Source organism: Xyrauchen texanus, chromosome 11 (genome assembly GCF_025860055.1).
Source record: "Xyrauchen texanus isolate HMW12.3.18 chromosome 11, RBS_HiC_50CHRs, whole genome shotgun sequence".
Classification (NCBI taxonomy): domain Eukaryota; kingdom Metazoa; phylum Chordata; class Actinopteri; order Cypriniformes; family Catostomidae; genus Xyrauchen; species Xyrauchen texanus.
Window position 1 is genome coordinate 3,992,511 of NC_068286.1, and position 25,034 is coordinate 4,017,544.

At 38.0% G+C, this 25,034-nt stretch overlaps 2 protein-coding genes across 4 annotated transcripts in view; both read left to right on the forward strand.

Annotated features, from left to right (window-relative positions):
- The first annotated feature begins 566 nt into the window (after nucleotides 1-566).
- On the forward strand, nucleotides 567-11,423 carry LOC127651161 (mitochondrial dicarboxylate carrier-like). Its single transcript, XM_052136869.1, has 11 exons — nucleotides 567-1,021; nucleotides 4,802-4,921; nucleotides 5,089-5,203; nucleotides 5,275-5,323; nucleotides 5,409-5,450; nucleotides 5,534-5,577; nucleotides 6,825-6,895; nucleotides 6,994-7,086; nucleotides 7,225-7,302; nucleotides 9,613-9,669; nucleotides 9,776-11,423. The coding sequence occupies exons 1-11, from the start codon at nucleotides 932-934 to the stop codon at nucleotides 9,875-9,877; spliced, it is 861 nt and encodes a 286-aa protein (XP_051992829.1). The 5' UTR covers nucleotides 567-931; the 3' UTR covers nucleotides 9,878-11,423.
- An 11,617-nt stretch (nucleotides 11,424-23,040) lies between these two features.
- Nucleotides 23,041-25,034, forward strand: part of LOC127651157 (glucagon receptor-like) — a 42,425-nt gene continuing 40,431 nt past the window's right edge. For all 3 annotated transcript variants that reach the window (XM_052136862.1, XM_052136865.1, XM_052136864.1), the window contains exon 1: nucleotides 23,041-23,195. The gene's annotated coding sequence lies outside the window, so the exon portion shown is untranslated. The remainder of the gene's footprint in view (nucleotides 23,196-25,034) is intronic.

Consider the following 25,034-nt stretch of genomic DNA (forward strand, 5'->3'; position numbering starts at 1 on the left):
TTTGGATCACTTTTATGCTGCCCTAATGTGCTTTTTGGAGCTTCAAAGTTCTGGACACCATTCACTTGCATTGTATGGACCAACAGAGCTGAAGTATTCTTCTAAAAGTCCCAGTTTGTGTTCTGCGGAAGGAAGAAAGTCACACTTTGAGATGACACAAGGGGGCGTAAATGATAAGAGAATTTTCATTTTTGGGTGAACTATCCCTTTAAGATTTCATACTAATTTTAGTCTGTTTGGCAGAGTGCCGCGCGTTACAGCTCTGAAATTGTAATATGAAACCATTCAACTCATGTGAACTACGAGGAAATGGTCAAATTGAGGAGCACAAACAAATTGCACAATCTGTGTCAAAACGTGTCAACTGAATCATGATGACAGTGCTGTTTTGTGTGATTCACCTAGTTCACATTAAACAACAGCAGTGCTGCTCTATTGTAGTTGATACAATGTATCCTGTAAAAGATACATTTTAGGAGGAAGAGAGTCGTCTTAAAGCGACAGTGCACTAATTTAGCGCACTCTCCCATTAGCTCAGCGGTTACTGTCTCTTTAAGACTTAACAGCTATGATTCGCAATGATGCTAGTACAAAAACACTGAACACACGCATGAATGTTTTTCTATAGCGGCGTGTATTATAAAGCTCGCGTGTGTCGGCAGGAGGTGGATCCGGAGCACGGGAGGCCGTTCCTTATCCCGCGCGAGCAATTGGCTGCTCGTGAACTTTGCAACGCGTGTTTGTCCTCGCGCTCAGGTCACGTATGCAACGCACTTGAGATGTCTCATGCACATCGGAATAACGCACGCGAACTCCCTAATCTCGGACGGGGCTGAAGTTTCACGTGATCATCCACACGCACGTCAATCCGCAGTGAACAGGACGCGTCGGTACTGCCAGAGAGCGAGGGATATTAACGGTAACCGGAGAGATGACGGAGCAACGGATGTCGCGCTGGTATTTCGGAGGGATCGCGTCATGCGGAGCCGCCTGCTGCACGCACCCGCTGGACCTGGTCAAGGTGAGACGTGCGTCGCGTTGACATCAGCTGGCTCATTCAATGACAGTCGATATGTCTTTCTTAAAGCAACTTTTTTTTGTAAGATTTTAAACATGCTATCAAGATACATGAAAGTATGAGTGTTTATGATGTTAATAAATCATACTGTTCCATCTCAAAATGAATATATTTAATTTAGTTATAATGGGACTTGTCCTCGTGCTTATTAGGAACCATGTGGTAATGCATATGTTTGGATACGTGAATTAGTGAATTAAATAGTTTATAAATAAAAAGCACTTCACCTCGTTTGATCCCTCTCTCTTTCAAAGTCAAAGTCAATAAAAAAAAGTAAATCAAAATAAAATAAAATAAAAATACCCCCATCTCATAGATGTCTCTTTAAGATCTTTTCATCTGGAAATCATCACAATATAATAAACGTCTGCTAAACGTCTTAAAAAGATCAGATTTACAAACACTAAATCATAAACGTCTCAAAAACATCTGCTGAAGGTCTTATTGATGTCCGAGAGGAAACGTATTACAGACGTATTGCAGATTAGCAAACAACCTAAAAAAAAAAACATCTTCCAGACATATGTGATGTTCGTGTGCTATCTGGGTACCCATAGCAAAATCTCAACTGGTTAACACTTTATACCGTCAATATAACAATATAAATATAACGATGTGTGTGTGTATATATATATATATACCCAAGCTTAAGGTTAACTTCAGGTCTTTTGAATCATACATTATATCAACTCCATGTCCATATGTACAGCATATCTAAACACATCGTAAACATTGGCATCTACAGTATAGACGGATCCACGTCCTCATTTGATCTGGGAAGGAGAATCAGGCGGCACACATGATGTTTGTTTAAATAATTGCGGTTTGCAGCGAGTCTAATTGGGTTTCAGATCCACCCAACAGACAGTGCTGGGTAGAAACAGATTAAATGTCAAGTGCTTGTAGTTAGATTAAATTACTTTTGAAAATAATTTTAGTCAAATTAGTTACTTTTCATGATTATGTATTTAATAATCATATACATTTTATTTTTACAGTTGAAGTCAGAAGTTTACATACAAACTCAATTCCTGACATTTATAGAAAACATTCCCAGTCTTAGGTCAGTTCGGATCACTACTTTATTTTAAGAATGTGAAATGTCAGAATAATAGTAGAGAGAATTATTTATTTCAGCTTTTATTTCTTTCATCACATTCCCAGTGGGTCAGAAGTTCACATACACTTTGTATTTGGCAGCATTGTCTTTAAATTGTTTAACTTTCCTTCCACAAGCTTCTCACAATAAGTTGCTGGAAGTTTGGCCCATTCCTCCAGGCAGAACTGGTGTAACTGAGTCCGGTTTGTAGGCCTCCTTGCTCACACATCAGATTGAGGTCAGGGCTTTGTGATGCCACTCCAATACCTTGAGTTTGTTGTGCTTAAGCCATTTTGCCACAACTTTGGAGGTATGCTTGGGGTCATTGTCCATTTGGAAGACCCATTTGCGACCGAACTTTAACTTCCTGGCAGATGTTTTGAGATGTTGCTTCAATATATCCACATCATTTTCCTTCCTCATGATGTCATCTATTTTGTGAAGTGCACCAGTCCCTCCTGCAGCAAAGCACCCCCAAAATATGATGCTGCACCGCCATGCTTTACGTTTGGGATGCTGTTCTTTGGCTTGCGACCTCACCATTTTTCCTCCAAACATAACGATGGTCATTATGGCCAAACTGTTCAGACCAAAGGACATTTCCCCAAAAAGTAAGATCATTGTCCCCATGTGCACTTGCAAACTGTATTCTGGCTTTTTATGGTAGTTTTGGAGCAGTGGCTTCTTCCTTGCTGAGCAGCCCTTCAGGTTATGTGGATATAGGACTCGTTTTGCTGTGGATCTAGATACTCGTCTACCTGTTTCCTCCAGCATCTTCACAAGGTCCTTTGCTGTTGTTCTGGGATTGATTTGCACTTTTCACACCATGCGTTCACCTCTAGAGACAGAATGAGTCTCCTTCCTGAGCGGTGTGATGCTGTGTGGTTACATGGTGTTTATACTTGCGTACTATTGTTTGTTGAGATGAACATTTGAGGCTCTGAGTTTGAAGGTATTTATTAAAATCCATCCACAGATACACCTCCAATTCAGGACAGCTCCTATCTGCAGCTAATTGTCTAATTGTCTAAAGGCTTGACATTGTTTTCTGGAATTGTTCAAGCTGCTTAAAGGCACAGTTAACTTAATGTATATAAACTTCTGACCCACGGGAATTGTGATATAGTCAATTAAAAGTGAAATAATCTGTCTGTAAAGAATTGTTGGAAAAATTACTCGTGTCGTGCACAAAGTAGATGTCCTAAATGACTATAGTTTGCTAATATGAAATCTGTGGAGTGGTTAAAAAAAAAACTGTTTCAATGACTTCAACCTAATGCAAACTTCTGACTTCCAACTGTATGTCAAAATGGTACAAAACTATCCAACTTGAATGCATGTGACATCAAATAAAGTTAGGTCAGAAGTCATCTGAAAGTAATCAAATTAGATAAAAGGCTTAATGTGTAGAGTATGTTTTACTTTAAGTGTATTGGTTTGAAAATCGTCCTGCAGCCTCATAAATGGATAATAAACATTTATTTAATGAATTTTGAGTAAATGGTGTGTAAAATAAGTGTATGTTAAATTGAATGATATAACCCTCAACTCCAGATATCTGTGTTGGCCATATTGGTAGATCCCTAACTTGAGATCTCGTTTAGGATAAGTCTTATTTGTGATCATTTTTGACAGCTTCTTTTGGGGTCCTCTATATCCAAAAGGTTGCTTTTCTCAGTCTCGGGTTTGCAGCAGTCGCAACGGGTGTTTTGAAATCGTTTTGAAGGACATGCAGACAATAAATTACTTTGTTCTAGTAGCAACGTATCTCAGGGCTCTGATTACAGACCGTGTGTGTGTGTGTGCGCGCGTGCGTGTGTGTGTGAGTCCATGCATGCTTTTGTCCAGATTCTTGGTGAGTTACACACGTATGCATTGAGCACATGTCTGCCATTTGCTTCTACACTGTGTGTGTGTGTGTGTGTGTGAACAGAGTGTTTTTGTGTGCAGATCCAGTTGAGTCCAGTTTGGTGGACTTTGATTGTCTTGTGGTCTTTTTTTTTTTCTTCTTCTTACCTTGTGCTGGAGTTCACCTCTGCTCAGCTTCAGAAAGGACAGAACAGAAGAAAACTTGAACTGCATTTTACCTAAAGTTTCACAAGACAAGTTTGGCACAGAAAATATCAGGTGGCAAACTGCAGCATAGCAGCCATTAGTTGAGATAATGCAAGATTTACTCCTCCATCTGAAATCGTATGAGAGCCCTCTATGTTTATCTATGAAGATAAAAGGCATAATTGTATAAAACCAAAACAAAATCCACTGATAAACTCCCTGTGTACAGCACACACATGATGTCATAAGCGCTGTTGTGATGTCTAAAGTGAGCGGCACTTTATCTGTAAGGTCAGCCAGTTACCCATCAGAGAACAGTTTGTTTAATGGATACGAGTAGACCTCTCACGAGCCGTATCAGTGCATATGACCTCTCTTTACTTGAGTACTATGGCATTGCCATGGGTTTTTGTTATAGGTTTTACAATGGGATATCAGGACCCTCAGTGACCGGCAAGCTCAGCTCAGCGTCAAACACCAAAGAGCTTCCTCTGATGAAAACCATAATACGGTCACCCTATTATAAGAAGCATGTTCCAGCTTTAGTCAGCTGAGTTTTATATACACAGGTGCACCTGCAGACGCAGCAGGAGGTGAAGATGAGGATGGTTGGCATGGCGATGTACGTGGTGAAGAACGACGGCGTGCTGGCGCTCTACAGTGGTCTCAGTGCCTCCCTCTGCAGACAGGTGAGAACCTGAGCTGTTATCCGTTATCACATGAGAGGATCGGTTTCATATTCTGCTGGTTGTACTTTCATTTGATACCAGAAAGGATATGCTGAACAACACCGCTGGTGCAAATACGATCTCAAAACATCCCAAAAACAATCTCCTCTCTCTGTTTGTCTCTGTAGATGTCGTATTCTCTCACTCGCTTTGCCATCTATGAAACCGTCAGAGATATGATGGGCAGTGGCAGTCAGGGGCCGATGCCTTTCTATCAGAAAGTGTTGCTGGGAGCATTTGGAGGTAAACACGCATGCACTGGCCAAAGTGTAATTACAATCTACCACAAACTCACACTCTCTGTTTCTCTGCAGGGTTCACGGGGGGGTTCATCGGGACTCCTGCAGACATGGTTAATGTTCGGTGTGTGTTGTTACAACTCAAACATTTGTAGCTGATGTGTGTCTCACTTTGCCTGGATTAAATGTGTTTGTGTAATTCTCTGCAGGATGCAGAACGATGTGAAACTGCCTCTCGAGCAGCGGAGAAAGTGAGTGTTCAAACATCAGAATCGTTACCATCCAGATCGTGAGAATGTGATTTATCTGAATCATGTTTCTCTCTCTCTCACAGCTATAAACATGCACTGGACGGACTCTTCAGAGTTTGGAGGGAAGGTGAGATGAAAGATTTGCTTATGTTGAGAAAGTAACTTAATCAAGTGCAGGATGAATTGTAGAAATCAGCAACTCAAGAAAAACAACTCGAGAAAGTGCAACATTTGATCGTAGTAATTATATTATCTGCATTAGGAAAAATTACGTTATTACTCGCAGAAGTGCCCAGTCTTGATATTAAAGATTATCAAAAGATCATTTTTAATTATCGGTAATTATTTTAACAAGTAAAAATGAATTGGTTTTCACTAGCGCCAATGTTTGTGTCAGATATCTGTAATGGGATTATGACTAGTAATAGAGCCTTGTGACCTTTTGGGACCTTTGAGGCATTTTTGCTTTATCCATTTTAGTTTTTTTAGATCATTTCGGCTGTTAATGCCAATGGCACATATTTAGCCAAAGGTGTGTCTTTTTGGGGGAATTTTGATATTTAAACCTCAGTTCCTATAATACATCTATAATACACTGTGTACACAAAATAGTCTCACTCGGGACCTTCAGAACAAAAATGTCCCCATTGAAACCCATTAAAACTGTAATATTTGATCCCAGTGACATTTAAGCATAAAATCATGAATTATATGACATTATGCTTTCAGTCCGGAGCTCTGGCTTCAAAATGTAATATTTTATATTTTCCACCAGATGGTGCCATTTTTCCCCCATGTTTAGCCTATGGAGCAAATACAAGCTTTTCCCCTTTTCTCTGTTTACTGTATTATAGAGACCTGCAGGACAACTGAATAAAGTGTGTGTGTGTGTGTGTGTGTGTGTGTGTGTGTGTGTGTGTGTGTGTGTGTGTGTGTGCGTGCGTGCGCGTCAGTGGCTTTATATAAACAAACTGGCATTTAAAGGGTTAAAACCCTGAAAATGAATGAATATTTGGTAGTTATGGTTAAAATGGAAAATAATATTAATATATATATATATTTGATGCAAACATTTTTTTTTTTTATTGTTGCACAAGTGTTAAGATATCTTGATATCTGAAGTCAATTTCCATATAAACAAAATACTGTATAACATGTTGAAACCATCACAAGCCAAATAAGTATTTCTGTGAGGAATAACTTCAATTTTAACTAGTGAAAATGTATTGTTGATATCTGTAATTCATATCCTACGTGATCAAACTGGTCGTTTCAGAATAAACGTTGACATTAAGTGTCCAAATAGTTTTTGGGGTCACTGTATCCCTCAACATGTGTGTTCATAATCAAGTCTTTATTCTCTCTCGCTCTCAGAGGGCACCAGGAAATTGTTCTCAGGAGCCACTATGGCGTCCAGCAGAGGAGCTCTAGTCACTGTCGGACAGGTGAGACAGCATTGCATTCTGGGAATGATCACAGACTGGGATTGTTGATGATGTGGATATTGAAAGTCTCTCTCTCTCTCTCTCTCTCTCCCTCCCAGTTGGCGTGTTATGACCAGGCGAAGCAGCTGGTGTTGGGCACAGGACTCATGAAAGATAACATACTCACCCACTTCCTGTCCAGCTTCATTGCTGTGAGTATGAAGGCCTCTGATTGTCCAGTCAGTCGTAAGAACGTTTTGATGATTATCTGACAGAATCGGATGAAACATTTTTAAAGATTCTTGTTAGTTTTATGCCATCAGTGACATGTCTGTCTCTCTTTGTTACAGGGAGGGTGTGCGACATTCCTCTGTCAGCCGCTGGACGTGTTAAAGACACGATTAATGAACTCTAAAGGAGAATACAGAGTGAGTTCTCTCTCTTTTAATCACTCAATCCTTCTCTTTATCTTGCTTTCGGTTGTAGGGCTTTGACCAGTACGACTAGATAAAAATATAGATTTTCTGTGACCAAATTCTGTTCTGTGTGACTAATAATGGCTGTGATTAGCCACTGGCTGGTAAACTTTCAGATTTCACTCAGCAGTGATTGAGTAGTATAGTGGTGAAGAAGTTTGACTCGTTCTGTGTGTCCAAAGACGAGATCCACTCAATCCATTTGTCATTGAATAATGTCCCTTAATACCATTCCTGTTCTTTAGTCAGTTGTTGATCAAAAACAGCATGAAATAAACATTCATTCTAATCACTCATAGCACAGATGCACTAACGAAACCATGCTCGTTCTCTCTCATTTATATTCAATCACTGAAAATAGTCTTAAAGAGACAGTACCGATTTAGCTAATGTTCTACATATCAATGTAAATACTTGTAAATAGTACAAATTATTAGTGTTAACAATAAACATGTTACAAAAAATATATATGCAATATAATATATGCAATTTCAAGACATTTATTGATGGAATACACTGAATTTAAAATCTTTAAAAGCTAAAAAGTGACCAATATGATAAAAACTATTAATAAATATAGCTGTAAACAGCAATGTGGATTCTTCCTGAAAATGGCAAAAAATTAAAAATTGTTCAGTAGAGGGTTGGGGTTAAACCCTCCTGATGGTGGAATCCTAAAAAACATGTCTTTCTGTCTGAATCCTAAACGAAAAATTATGACTTTGGCTGGATTTGAACCTCTGACCCTTCACTTACCAGCACAACATTCACATTGCTGAGTATTTCTGCTTTCAGTTTCGGTATAAAAAAAGAACCAGTGGCCATTGTCAGATCTGGTCCAAGTTCAAACAGCTGTAATTCAGACATCTTTTGACATATCAAGGTGAAATTTTGCCCGGTGCTTTAAAGTGATGTCATCTTGAAGCATGTTAGGTGTGAAAAACCATCAGTCAAAAGGACATTTGATTTATTGACACATATATATTGAGGCACATAAACACACCCCTTTCAGATATTCTGTTTTGTATTCATTTTTGCTAAATATAAAATTGAAAGACATCAATTCTACACATGGGTACCAAAATTTCAAGTCAATTGGATCTACGGTTCAAGAGAACAAGATTTTTGTTGCTTTTCCCAATTTTCACTGTACAGGAAAATCCAACATGGCGGAAAAAAGTTTCAGAAAAATTGGACAAATGGGGTGGAAATGCATCACTTTGAAAATGGGACATTTGTGCGTGGCCTGTAGCGCCCCCTAATGGTGAATGTGGGCCATTTTTGGTGTGGGGGTTCTCGTTGGCCTGTAGTTTCAATGTGCCAAATTAGAACATTTTTGACTGGTAACTTTTTGTGATATTGGGGGCAAGAATAATAATAAAACCACCAATAACAATAGATTTCCTCCTACCAGAGGAATCCTAAATATAAATTTGAATTGTACATAATAAACAGCATTAGCTGAGAGACATTTTTTTTTAATATATTTAGCAAAATGGACACTGTATCCAAAATATACCCATATGAAGCAATATAGAACTGGTTATCGAATCGAGAGCTTGTGAATCGAAATCATGTATCAATACCCAACCCTTTCTGACCAGGGTCAGAAATCAAGTGATGCTCAGGGCAAAAATGCCACCAAAAATGACCACGATATTCCAAAAAAATGAGTTTTTTTAAGTGAAACCTCTGATATAGTACTTAATATTCTATTGCAGTCCTTGTTTTATATATATGAGTTGATTTTAATTTTATTCTATAAATTCTATCTTGAGAATTTGTATTAATGAATTGATTAAATTGGTGTATTTGACATTAACAGATGATACTTAATTTGTTTTAAATGCTATTATTTATTTTTTTATAAATATGCCCCATAAATGTAAATAAATGAAAATTACATCTAGTTGGCAATATTGCCCTTTAATTTAAAAGTTAATTTCTGACACTGGAATTTATTATGAATAATTGTAATATTTTTATTTATTATTATTTATTTGTGTCCGAGTTCCATTAAAAAAAAAATAAAAAAAAAATTTAATTAGATGTCTTTCCTTTGTATTTAATTATGAACTCAATTATTTTAAGTATTCAATTGACAGGATCCCTGTATGATTTATACAAAATATAATAGTTTTACATTTTTGTGTGTGTTGGATTTCCAGCAGAAATAACTATACAATGATACATACAATTATCATGATATTAAATCACTCATGCTGTGATATTTGCTGCCTTTCTTTTTTGGCATTATATTAGGGTGTAATGCACTGCCTGACTGAAACTGCCAAAGTTGGACCACTGGCCTTTTACAAGGTATTCACGCACCACAAGTTGTTTCATTTCTCCAATCCTGTAATTAAATACTGTGGGCTTCAGTGAAAAAAAAATGCACCTTTCTCGCTGTCCAATCACATCGCAGGGTTTAGTTCCGGCCGGGATCCGGTTGATTCCTCACACAATCCTGACGTTTCTCTTCCTGGAGCAGCTGAAGAAATACTTTGGCATCAGAGTGATCAGCTGAACTTTGACCTCTTGATCGTCTCCTGTTGACGTCCTCTTCAAGCTGCTTTTGAGTTCCATGACAACGACCACAAATCTGGACTTTACACGGTGACAAAGTTCTCTCTTGTGGTTAATACAAATCCAAAACAGCTGGCACGTCTCCAGGAACATCCACCACAGCGGGCACCTGCGAATGTGGCACACTGGGGTTATGAGGACGGACCGATGGGACAACAGGAGTTACTAAACTGGATCTGAACTGCGAATAGATGATTTAAGATTACAGGCGTTCTCAGGATAGATTATAGAGCGTGTGATGATTAAAAAAACTGTTCTGAAATCATTCTACTGTAATGTGACGATTTTTAATCAATAGTTCACCCAATAATGAAAATCCCGTAATCATTTACTCATGTTGTTCCAAACACATATGATTTTCTTTCTTCTATGGATCATAAAAAGAAATGTTAGCTCATTGTGCATGCTGCTTTTAAGCTCCAAAAATGACAAAAACGTGACGTGCACTTGTGAGAAGCAGACCAAAATTTTAGTCGTATTCACTGGAAATATTTCTCCCATGCAGAGAGATTCATCAGAATATTTGATTTTGTGTTGGCGAGTAAATTATAGGGTTTTTGTTTTGGGGTGAACTATTCATTTAAATGGTTCTGACGCACACACAACTTCTCAAACATTGATTTTTGTTCTTTCAGTTTTTATTTAGTTTGGTTCAATCTGTATGTATTGTGCATTTTTATAATGATGTAATACTTAAAAAAATCTGTATTTGACAGTGTACACATCTCTTGTTGGGCTTAATCGACACACCAGTTTAGGATGAGGGTGCAAGACCACATTCAAAAGGGCAATTATATAGAGAAAAATAAAATACTTAACAATTAACTGCATGTAAATCTAAAAATGTGGAGCGAGCAGTGACTGATGAATCAACAAATTATTTTTGGTGCTATGCTTTAACTTTATTAAAGTTATATTATTGCCTCATCTGTGATTGTAATAATAATGTTAGCGCTACTGTAGTTGCAGCAGATGTGCTTATAGTTGAATCAGTGCCATGGTGAAAGGGGCATTTAGTGAATTAATTTGTAATAATTGTATAACTGGACTCAACTTACTTAATTTCTAAAGTTGTGTTTGTGTTAACTAAATATTCTAAATAAAGCTGACTTTAGATTAAGTTGGTAAATACCATATTGGTACTGTATATTCCGGTTGGGCACACCTAAAGCAGAGGCTGATTGACTGGTTTTAGACTAAGAATGCAATCTGAAAACTTGAATTATTATTTATGTCTGGAGATGAGGAGTCTGATCTAATGGTGACCACCACAGGGTGACGTGATCTGCTTGTATGAAACAAGATAGTGTTGACCTGTGGAAATATGTTGAACAGATTTACTGCACCCTTCATCGCTATAAAAAGAAAATGGAAATATGCAGAATAAAAGAGCTGAAACTGGTCTGAACTTCACTGCTGTCATTGTCACATAAGCTTGGCATTATGTATTTAGGCTCAAATTTAATGCATTTAAATAAAAGTACCAACACAAGAAAAATATTTTTGTTATATTGGGAGTTACAGCTTGTAAATTTTCAATTCACATGTTTGTTTTTGCAAGCACACGTGATAAGTCATTATTTAATGAAATGAGAATGACATCAGAGAATATTCTTGCTTCATGGGCTTCATGGGAATACAAGAAACAATACAAAGTTTGTCCCCCGCAATTTTTCACAGGGCAAATGTGTCTTTCTTACAGCAAATGTGTAAATGCAAAAGTTAAAATCGTAATTAATTCAATTACACATTTTAATTGATTGAGAACCTTAAAAATATATTTTATATATTTATGTTCATCTTGCACTAATCGTTGTGTCCCCCTCACTTTTGATAATTGCTACGCCCCTGCTTGCTGTATTATAATAAAACATTTGTGTGTATATTTTTTCGTTTATTTTTTTTTTTGTCTCTTTTATATTAACTTAGTTAATTATAGTAAAGTAAAATGTCTTATCTGAATCCAGTCTCGTCTCTGGCATAACTGTTTTATGTCGACATTATTTTCGGTAGTCAACACATTTCCCGCGCTCCACTACCCTACTGGAACAGCGCATGCGCGTCTATTTCTAAGGCGAGATATGTCAAGACAAATTGTATTCCCATTTGACTAGTTAAAAAATAAATTAATACTCATAACATTAAGATGTTACCTACACGTTGAGGAGAAAATATGACTAGAGAAGTTGCAATATTTTCTTGTTGGGCTAAATGTAATCAATCGGAATAAGATATCGACCACAGTAGCGCCATCTTTGATTTTTAACGGTATAGGCCTACAGCTCCTAGATCCCATCTGATTTTCCTCAACAAATGTCTGGAGTTTTTTCATCTTCTTATGTTCTTGGAAAGATATTTTTATCAATTGTTTTTATTCTGCGGAACGATCCAAAATCACTTTAAACTGCAAGACAGCCCACTGAAGAAACTGTAAGTTTATCCCTTGCAACCTTGTTGTCGTTACCGTCAAAAATCAAAGATGGCGCTGTTGCGAAAAAGGTCTATTGGCATAACGAGCGTTTCACTGAAAGAAGCCTGCAAAGTTCCAGTACCAGTAATCTCCTATACTCTGTCCTTTCTCTGCACATTATATCTGTCTATACATTTACTGAGTGAAAACCAATGCTGGAAAATCCAGTTTAAGCTGGTAGCTGTGTTTTGGATCATGGTAGCTGGTCAACCAGTTAAGGACCAGCTTGTATCAGCTACCATGATCCAAAAACACAGCAGGGAAAACATCCCACCATTAGATTGATACATTTACATCATTTTCTGTGTGTTTTTATTATACAGTGACAGTTGAGGAAGCTTTGCACACAGATGCATTTTCTCTCTTTGGCCAGGTGAGGGCGCTACATTACCTAAAGAGCTTTTAGTCAACCGTTTGGAAAAGATTGAAAGATTACCTGAGAGATATATCTGTATAAAAGTAAAACTGAGCTCTGCTTGACTGTGTTTGAGTTCATCTGTGTATTCCTCTGTCTTACTTCCTGTCACCATGGAGACACTTGATTAGTCATCGTTTCCAGATGCATAAGAACTGTCTTTTCGGTCAAACAGCCAGACAGTTTTATTTTTGTATGTTTGGAGATTCATAGTCTTCAACAAGGTCATAGTTGCCACCAGCTATCACTGGTGATTTGAGCCTTTTGTGCTTTTTTTGTTAAATGTTCTGCATTTAGATTTTTACTCTCACAAACAGGACTTGCTAGAAAAGAGCGAGAGAGCGTCTCGAAGGACAGATAGGTCTGACTTTAACATTATAGAGTTGTACACAGTTAAACGATTCTTGTATAACACTGACTTGTGCTTTTAGCTTAGCTGAATTTATTTGAAAAGCAAAACTATATGAGATACTAAGACTTTTGGTTTTAGTAGAATATATCTAAAATTAAGATGATTTTTCCTACCTCATTGAAAATAGTTTTATGCATAAATTCAACAAAAATGAAAGAGGTTTATGTTTAAAAATTGTTTTTATACATTTTAAATTTATGCCATTCAATTTCAAAATTCCATCAAATTAAACAGAGAAATCTTTAACAAAATAAGTTCATAAAATTGTAATTAAAAAAAAAATTACACAATTCAATTTAATGGAATTTCATGAAATTGAAATGTGTAAATGTTATAAATCGGCAAAAAAAAAAAAAAGCTTTAGTGTATTTACCAGTGGGTAGAAATATAAACGTAATTCAAGATACATTAAACAACCCTTAATATATCATTCCTTTTTTTCATATATCATTCCAAATGCATGCTGAAAGTCAAAAAGTCTGGTTGTGACCATCACATATACCCACACAGGTCATGTGAAAAGTTGCGAACTATCTGCAAAAATACTCTGAAAGCTGAGCAAGACTTAATGCCATATAATTGTGTCTTCATAAGAGCAGGGGCCCTGAAGACAGCTGGGTAATAATCATGATTAATGCACTCTCGTGTTGCTGCTCTCCATGTTTAAATGCAAACACATGTCATCTATATGAAATCATATTCTCTAAATCATCATAAGTGTATGTAAATCAGGAGTGTAATTACCCACTCACAGGCTAGAAGGCCACTTGTTTATACAAATGTCACAATCTGAATGTACTAATGTAATATTAATGTCACTACAAATGTGTAGTGGAATAATGTAACATACAGTACATGCAGTTTAAACTTTTAGAGAATCAATCTAATAGAACGGCGTATATTCTGCGAACAACATGTGGTTGGAGATTGATTATTAATGCCACAAATCCTCGATGCTATTATTCAAACGGTAGGTGGCGGCACACAAACGAGCAGTTTTCTTCAATCTCTAGAGAATTTGTTTGACATATCTGTCTTGTGAGTTTCTAAAAAACAAAAAAATACAAAGCCATTGGGCTGGATACAAAGAGGTTCATCCATCTCAATGATTTACTTTTACCCATTTCTTGCAACATCAACAACAACAAAATGAACATGTTCTTCACTGCTATTTCTGACAGCGTTTCATAGTTGTGTGGAATAGGATCCTTTTCCAATCGAATGAGGCAGCCGCATGTATTGTGTTTAAATGCAGTTAGTAATCTTGCTTTACATGTCTCAGAAACATGACTTTAATCTTGCTGATTAGCAGCTCTTATTGTTGGGTAAATGATGACTTACAAGTTCTGCTTGAAATAGTCTTCAGTAGTCAATGGTTCACTGACTTTATCACGCATGCGGTTACCAAAAGAAACTACACGTTGAACCTTACAGTAATAAAGCAGATGAATTTTTTAGAAGCTTAAGAGGCCCGTGGGCCATTAATTTAATAATTCTGTCTGACCTTTAGTGTGAAGGAACCACCACAGTTCAGAGCTGTTATGTAAGTAAAGAACTCCTGGAAGTTTCTTTGGAAACTAGAGGAATGGGAATATTTACAATGCTGGTCACAGGAACACTTGGGTGGCAAGTAGTTTTAATATATGGCCCTTTGATGCAGACTGAGAGTTCCAGTACCCAAGGATCGGTCACGTTATGCCGACTAACTGACAAGTGCCTTTCCCTTGTGGTGCAACAGGACGTCCCAACGTGTTGCATCATTAGTGTGGGACACCCTGATTCAGATCCTGTGTTAAAACCAGCAATTAATTGCGTTCGCATAATCAAGGATTCTGAAGTTGCATACATTTTTACTCCACTGATGGTTAGGTTTAGGTTTGGGGTACCAGGCAACATCAGGGTTTATAACAAGATGAGGGAAACCTATTACATGTTATTGACTTGCATCAGTCGTTTATTTTGCATAAATAAATATGGAATGAGTAACCAAATTTGTTCACTGATGTTTCCTTTCTTAAAGTTGTACCCTTAATTTCCAGCCAAGTCGTACAATATCTTACGATTTCACAATCTTGTACAACGAATTATTGTTTTGTTTTGTTTTGTCCCACTTTCTCCCCAATTTGGCATGCCCAATCCCCAATGTGCTCTAAGTCCTCGTGGTAGCATAGTGACTCCGTGTCTGAGACCATCAATCCGCGGACTTGTTGAGCACGTTACCGCGGAGACGTAGCGCGTGTGGAGGCTTCATGCTATTCTCCGCGGCATCCACACACAACTCACCACACGCCCACCAAGAGCGAGGAGGTTACCCCATGTGACTCTACCCTACCTAGCAACCAGGCCAATTTGGTTGCTTAGGAGACCTGACTGGAGTAAATCAGCACTCCCTGGATTCGAACTCGCAACTCCAGGGGTGATAGTCAGCATCAATACTTGCTGAGCTACCCAGGCCCCCCTATATTATCATTGTTTACGCTTTTCTGAGAAACCAACCTATGAATGGCTTTCTTGTTTCTGCATATTAGAGGGGGAAATTCACACACATCTCATTTAAGACTAGAGTTAGCTCTATAGTTAGGGGTGTGGTATATATGCACCATGATACAAGTAAATTTCACAGTAACTGATAAATAAAAAGCAAGCCTGGTCAAATGTAACCATGTTTTGTGTGGTGTGCACACAATATGAAAAATTTGAGGATTGTGTATTATTTAATTAATATAGTATTAGAGAAGCTGACCTTCACACACACACATTATTTCAGTGCAGAGCAACACGTCATGCTGAGAGCTGAACAAAATGAGCACAATAGAAACAGAAGGGGTGGGTGTGCAGCATTGTCAGGACATTGCCATAACCAACCCAACCCCCCTTAGCCCTACAGTTACATTACAGTTTTGAATTGATTCATTGAAATGGCTCATGTAATTCACAGAAATTAACTTACCTACTCTCCAGCCAAATCAGCGCAAATATACTGTAAATAGGCAATATGTTGGACAACCTTAATTATGCATAGATGAGGAGGACCACATGGATGTAAGAAGCCCAGCAGTGCTAATAATGTTGAAAGGACATCCTGCCACTCTAAAACTCTAAAATAGCTCCAGGATGATTCAGTTTTTCCTCTAATGAAGTTTCATTATCATCCCTTGAATTCGGCCATTTATTCCAAAAGATCAGTTAGAAGTGTGCGTCTCTGTGTGTGGCCTTGGTGACACAGAAGTTTTCTCCAGGTTTGGCAGAGACTTCTGTGACAAATGTCAGCTGCGACAGGACAAAAACATGTTAGTAATGACTTCCTCTCCCACCACATCGAGTCTCAATCAGGCACTCTGACAGAAATGACACTAGACCTCACTGCTCTTTCTATTATTGATTATAAACATTTCAAACTTCAGAAATCGACTCGCTGAGCGCCAGGCTAAAGTTCATGGCTGCTCAAGAGGGTAATCGTCATTTTCTTGACATCACTGTAAAAATCTCTTAATGAGCTTGAGTCTATGAAAAGTGGAAGTGGATGACAGTGTTGTAATGAGAAAGAGAGAGTGATGAACGTGTAGTCCTGAAGTGTTGGGGCAGAGTGACATCATGCACAATGCTAACATTCTGTTACATCAAGTCAGTTATCGGTCTCTCCATCTTCTACAAGCTATTACGAACTCTCTCCCGCTGCCAGTCCTGCATTGCTACGGCGATAAATCTCCACGGTAACGGCCTGCACACACTGGAGAATCGGATTGTTGTCCTGCCAGGCGTAGGAGGCTGATAAGTCACTTTCATGACCACCCGGCGACATCCAAGTGGGAGAGAGTTTGAATCGAGGGATTTTTGGCAATTTTTGAGTCTTTATTCAAAATATGTGTGATGATTCATATGCTGAATTCGATGCAAGTCTGAATTTATCAGTGTTTCCAAACAGTCTTGAGAGCATTTGGTAGAGGACAGCGTTTGTAGTTCATGCTCAATCGCTGCTTGCACTTATAGTGGATTTCTGTACACACACACACACACACACACACACACACACACACAGCATTTATGTGCAAAAACGTGCTGTGTGAAAAAAAGCTAATGTTGAAGAGGTCTGTGGCCCACATATATCAAAATAAACATACACATTCCCACACATCCACTCATCATGATTTATTTCCTACGGTAAAGTGTAGGCTATTAAACTACACAGCCTACAATGATCAATAAGAAACATGTTCATTATCTGTTTGCATTTCCAGAGGGGTGCAGTTTTCCAGATCTTTCTCACAGCAAGAGCTTTAATTACAGCCCAGCGTGTCATTACTGCTATGGAATAATTGTATGCCATTTATAAGAGCTTGCAGTTTTCAAGTGTTGATTTTAATGATTACCTCATAACACTCAGTTACACAAGCACGTTAGTACTTAAAGGGGTATTATCATAAATTATGCTGATGGCTGCTTACAAGTCAAAAGACCTAAAAAACGTTCTAAAATTAAGAAAAAAAAATATATATATATAAAAAAAACAGATTGCATCAATTGTATCAAACAGATACATTTTGAAAGTATTCTAATTATCTTTCTTTTTTCACTCAAAATGAATCGTTACTGTATATCTACTGTAAAATAACAGTACCACCATTGATATATAGGTGGCGATCTTTCAAGATTAAACGTAATTTCTAAAATCTATACTGTATATTATAATCAAAAGGGATGTGCTGTATCTGCACACTCTTGGGTCTTATTTACACGAATATAATGTATGTTTGGAGTTTTCTCCATGGCTGAAGGGTAAATGCTTGCGTAAACTTAGTTTCCGTCTTGCGCATGGTCGAGCACTCACTTTCAAAGTTTACTCTTTTAGACGTGAGCCCATACAGACACATTTGATGCCTTAAGACTTTTAGGAAGGTTTTTATACCAGATATATTCTGAAATAAATTGTATCAAGTCTAAAATACATAAGTACATACTCTATATAGTAACAGCTGTAAATGGTCTGTACTTATATATAACCATAGAGGTTACCAAAGCACTTTACACTGTGACTCATTCACCCATTCACACACACACTCACACACCAATGGTGGCAGAGCTGCCATGCAAGGCGCTAGCCTGCCATTGGGAGCAACATGGGGTTCCGTGTCTTGCCCAAGGACACTTCGGCATGTGGAGTCGTGTGGGCCAGGAATCGAACCGCCAACCCTGCAATTAGTGGTTGACTTGCTCTACCACCTGAGCCACAGCCGCAGTGTGACATGAAACATATGTTCAGCTAACAGCCTACTAATGGCTTAAGGCTTCAGTGTACATCGCTTGTCTGCTTGCAGTTCCTTCTAGCACAAGGTTGAGTGCCCAACCTGTTTTCGAAACATGGGCATTATGGCCCCTTTTTATGCCCAATTCCCAATGCGCTCTAAGTCCTCGTGGTGGCGTAGTGACTCACCTCAATCCGGGTGGGAGAGGACGAATCTCAGTTGCCTCCATGTCTAAAACCATCAATCTGCGCATCTTATCACGTGGCTTGTTGAGTCGTAGCGCTGTAGAGTCTACACGCTATTCTCCACGGCATCCACTCACATCTCACCACGTGCCCCTCCGAGAGTGAGAGCTACATTATAGCGACCATGAGGAGGTTACCACATGTGACTCTACCCTCCCTAGCAACCGGGCCAATTTGGTTGCTTAGGAGACCTGGCTGGAGTCACTCAGCACGCCCTGGATTCAAACTCACGACTCCAGGTGTGGTAATCAGCATCTATACTCACTGAGCAACCCAGACCTCCTCTAATATTCTTTAAAAAAAACTTTGTTTGATTACGACACCGTTTCACTCACTTTTGGCGCCTCCTGCTATACATTTGACAGGGAAACTGTAGCAAAACGCATAAAATGGCATGTAATTGTGGTTTGCAAAAAGGTTGCCATGGTCACGTAATGTTCATGAGATCAGGCTGATTTTACATTTCTATTCCCATTTTTAGTCAGCACGCACGCACGCACGCACGCACGCACACACACACACACACACACACACACACACACACACACACACACACACACACACACACACACACCCACCAAGACTTGAGGATGTTATATTACTGGTGTTTTGAATGTGTTTGATAGAGAACCGATTTGACTGTGCTGTTTAAATGAAGACAAATGAAACAATAAAACCACAAACTACAATGACTCGCTTTATCACAAGCCTTCGAGATGAGAGCTCTTATTATCCTTTTCCATATGTTCAGCAATTTCCTTATTTTATTTTGTATGTGGTATTCCTGACTCAGCACGCAAACATGCACATTTTTCTCTGGAATGGCAGCTAATCGTGACATTTACTAAATCAGCAGAAAAAACTGACCTCTCGTAATCTAGTGCGATTGTATCTGCTGTATGTTGCAGTGAGATGGACTCCTGAGGTCGCTCTGACCGTGAACCATAGAGGGTTAATTCGAGATCTGTATTGTGAATCTGCAATATTCTCTACGTGTGCTGGGATTTATATCATATCAGTACAAAATCCATCACTGCGCACACACATAGAGACACAGTCACTGCAGTATGTAATATATACACAGTTCACAGTGTGCACAAATTCTGTTTGCATGTCCAGAGGAAACGTTTGATTGCTCAGATGTTGTGAAAAGCTCTCAATACTGTACTACAATAATCCTGTCTAAACACGTTATTTATTTATATATTTTTTTAAAGGTGCACAAATGAAAGACAAATACTATGATGTATAATCAGGTGACTTGACAATTTTAATTATATACATTTTTATAATCACATTTTTTTATATCAAAAATCTCAATATTTTAATTTTACTAAATCTGGGTTTTGTTATCTTAATGATTATTATCAATTTAATTTCCTACTTTTCACTTTTCATTTTGGGTTGAAATATGACCCCAACCAAGGGTGTAGCGAGGAAACTTTTAGGTGGGCCTCAATAAAAATAAATGGGCCAAAATTATCCCCCCATATATTTGTTCTCCAAATTTTCCTTAGCAACAGAAAGTGCATTTCTCAAAACAATTCGTACAAACAGCACCACACAATGGATTACTTGCAAAAGCCTGTAACTTGCCCAAAATCCTTAGTTCATCTCTCAAAAGTCAATATTTATGTCAATGAACATATCAGTGCCATCAGAATGACCTCGTGTCCTTGTTCACTAACAAGATGTCAGTGTACTCAGTTGTCAATATAACTGTGTAAACTACGGCTAAATATCAATTTCAACAGTACAAAGTTACACATGTGTGACATTGATGCAAGAGATTGGACAGGATTCACATTTACACTTTTACTGTTGGTCTGTCAACAAATTACATTACAATGTCATTGCGATTCAGAAAAGAAAAATGCGATGCATTCATGAGATGCACCTCAGAACTGGTTGATCTAACGCTTCACACATTCCCCTTTATTAGTGAAATGTATTGAAAATATGCGTGACAGATTATGACAACTGGTTCAACCAATTTGCATTTAATGACTTATGCGATGATGTTTTGAGGGGTGAGACTATTCAACAGAGAAGCAGTATAATATATTTTGATCAACATAAGCAACTGATAATGTAGGAAACAGCCGACAATTGTACATAATCATGAATGTACCAAAGCGTTGTACATTTGTTCAACAGAATGAGAAAGTGATTAGATGATGTGGAGGTTGAACAAGTAGTTTTGAGAATTTAAATTGTGATCTGAGAAATGAACCAAAGTGACAGAAAAACTGCAAAATACACAGAAACTGGTCATTATTTATTTGTAAGAAATATTTTTTATTAATTACTTCTTTTTTATTTAAGTTTTTCAGTTTTTATTAATGTTTTGCCTTCACTAGTTATTTTCTAAATTAAGTAAAAATAATAATAATATATTTGAAAGTATAAATAATACATAAATAGACAGGTAGATAGATGGATAGATAGATAGACCGACCGACAGACAGATAGATAGACAGATAGACAGACAGGTAGAGAGACAGACAGGTAGATAGATGGATAGATAGATAGATAGACCGACAGATAGACAGATAGATAGACTGACAGATAGACAGACAGGTAGATAGACAGAGAGAGAGACAGGTAGATAGATAGACAGACAGATAGATAGACAGTCAGACAGATAGACAGAGAGAGAGAGACAGGTAGATAGATAGATAGATAGACGGATAGATAGACAGACAGACAGGTAGATAGATAGACAGACAGACAGGTAGGTAGACAGACAGATAGATATACAGTCAGACAAGTAGATAGATAGATAAACAGACAGACAGACAGACAGGTAGGTAGACAGACAGACAGATAGATAGACAGACAGGTAGGTAGACAGACAGATAGACAGAGAGAGAGACAGGTAGATAGATAGACAGATAGATAGACAGACAGACAGGTAGATAGATAGACAGACAGACAGATAGATAGACAGATAGACAGACAGGTAGGTAGACTGTCAGATAGACAGAGAGAGAGACAGGTAGATAGATAGACAGACAGGTAGGTAGACAGACAGACAGGTAGATAGGTAGAGAGACAGGTAGATAGATAGACAGACAGGTAGGTAGACAGACAGGTAGAAAGACAGACAGACATATAGACAGTCAGACAGGTAGATAGATAGATAGATAGATAGATAGATAGATAGATAGATAGATAGATAGATAGATAGATAGATAGATAGATAGATAGATAGACAGGTATATAGACAGACAGACAGGTAGATAGCTAGACAGACAGATAGACAGACAGACAGACAGACAGATAGATAGATAGATAGATAGATAGATAGATAGATAGATAGATAGATAGATAGATAGATAGATAGATAGATAGATAGATAGATAGATAGATGACAGACAGGTAGACAGATAGACAGACAGACAGATAGACAGACAGATAGATAGAGAGACAGACAGACAAATAGACAGAGAGAGAGACAGAGAGAGAGACAGGTAGATAGATAGATAGATAGATAGATAGATAGATAGATAGATAGATAGATAGATAGATAGATAGATAGACAGTCATACAGATAGATAGATAGACAGACAGACAGACATACAGACAGACAGGTAGATAGACAGACAGATAGACAGTCAGACAGATAGATAGATAGGCAGACAGACAGACAGGCAGATAGACAGACAGACAGACAGATAGATAGATAGACAGACAGACAGACAGACAGACAGACAGACAGACAGATAGATAGACAGACAGACAGACAGACAGACAGATAGAGAGACAGACAGACAGACAGACAGACAGACAGACAGACAGATAGATAGATAGATAGATAGATAGATAGATAGATAGATAGATAGATAGATAGATAGATAGGTAGATAGACAGATAGATAGACAGACAGACAGATAGATAGAGAGACAGACAGACAGACAGATAGAGAGACAGACAGACAGACAGACAGACAGACAGACAGACAGACAGACAGATAGATAGATAGATAGATAGATAGATAGATAGATAGATAGATAGATAGATAGATAGATAGATAGATAGATAGATAGATAGAGTTCAGACAGCATTCCAATAAAAAACAGAATAAAGCAAGCATTAGGTCACTTTGAGTATGTTCGCAATGTTTATCTTATGTTTTTTCTTCTTGAGAACAGTCTGTGTCACTGATAAAGGCTTAATTACATTTTAACAGATATTGATCTCTCGCGCGCAGTAAACATGCCGCCCGCGGGCGCTGATCGGACCCCGCGGTGACGTCACACCGGGCTCTCGCTGACAGCTGTGATCCCTCACGCGCACTCGGAGTCTGCTGCAGGAAACGGCACATGAGGGACGAAACACAACCGAAGTATCGAACATTACTGATGACGGAACCGGGTCTTTCCTTCGGGATTACGCGCTCTGCACGAGCTCTTGGAGGTATTGATTAGGATGAACAGTTTGGGAGATACGGCTCACACAGATCGCTGCTCGGGTAAGTTATGGATTATTTGAGCGTGAGTTCATGTTTTTGGACTATCGTGTTTGTTTATTGATCAGTGAAACAGTGTTTACTTTCTGTTCATTGGACCCGCTCAAACTGTTTATTTCTGTGAGGAAAAATATTGTTTTGAATTATTGAAGATGTTCCCAAATCCAACAACATTGAACAGATATTGCTTGATAGTGTTTGACTTGATTCTGAGGTGGTCATTGACAGTCACTCATAAAACGAAATGATACATAACTTTCAGGTAGTTGCTTAAAAAGTCAGCAGAGCCTGTTCAAAATGGCATTAAAAGGTATTAATATCATATTGTACACCGTGTAAAAATGTTTTTTTAAATTTTTTTTATTTTTATTTTTTTATTTAGGGCAACCTGCATTAAAAGTTCTTCATGTAACATCTATAGAACTAGTTTTTCTCAGGTTATATATATATATATATATATGTATGTGTGTGTGTGTGTGTGTGTGTGTGTGTGTGTGTGTGTGTGTGTGTGTGTGTGACTATTAAATTACACCAATGAACGTCATTTCTATGGGTCAGATCATCTGAACTTGTACTGATCCCAGAATATTCCTTTAATAACTGAGTGTTGTTTAGTGTATTCTGGGACACCCCCACTCTTAAATGACCCTAAAACACCCCAACCCAGAGCAATTAATCCATAAATGCTGGAAGTACTGAAATGATCCCTTTGGATCATAATTTAAATTCATGGCCATTTCTGAGCAGATGGAAACTGTTAAATTTTCCCTTCTCTCTCAGTCCACAAGGGGGCCCCCTATACATGTATAACTGACCCATAACGGATGCCTGTGTCTTACTCGCAGCTTTTAGTATATTCAAAAATAAATAGGAGCCCTAAGTGGCTGATTATACCACCAATAAATAGAAACGGACCTGATTTAATCAATAAGATTGCTCACTACAGTCATGTTATGTCAACATTGGTCTTGTGCAATGCACCACTGTTTGCGTAATGCTTAGTACGCCTGCTTCTGATTAAGGGTCAGTTTCTAAACGGTGCTTACACACTCACTCAAGCACGTTCCCGCATGCTTTATTTACAGAAAAGCAGTGTGTCTAGCCTCTTAAATCGTTGCACGTTCAGAGTAAATGACGTCCACATCTCCAGTGTACAGATACACACTTATAAGTCAGCATCTCCATCAATGGCCACTCAATTGAACATTACCAGTCAGCTTGAGGAAACGCCGTGTTGATCCATTACTGAAACATTCGATTTATTGTCATCGATATATTATATTATATTCATCCATTTATACATCATTTAGAATTCAGACAGGAGAAGATTTGTTATAATGCATCAAAGAAACTCAGTCCAAATATAGCGTTGTGTAAACACGGTCATTGTGGTCTATTAAGATATTTTTGTGCACTGTTGACTATTTTTCTATGTTTACCTTTCGTATAAAATTCAATCTAGCTTGTTTAATTCAGTCTGTTGATAGAAAAGTGGACAGAACCATTACTGAATGTGTGTGTGTGATGTTTCTGTGTCTCATTATTGAATTCTAGCCTTCTGGCAAAAGCAGAGTAGTGTCTGTTAAAACACCCACAGAGAGGTTTTCCCCATTGTTTCGGTGTGTGTGTGAGTGTGTGTGTGTGTGTGTGTGTGTGAGTGTGTGTATTTCCCCATGAGGAAAAGGGCTGAATAAATATACTGTAAAAAGTTTTACTGAACAGTTAAGAGTGCAGAAAGGGTCACAAGTGGATATAGATAGGAGAAAATGTCCTTAGCTGAAAAAACTAAACAATAAAAATGGACTTTACTTCAGCGAAGGTGGTCTGGTTGAGTCATACACT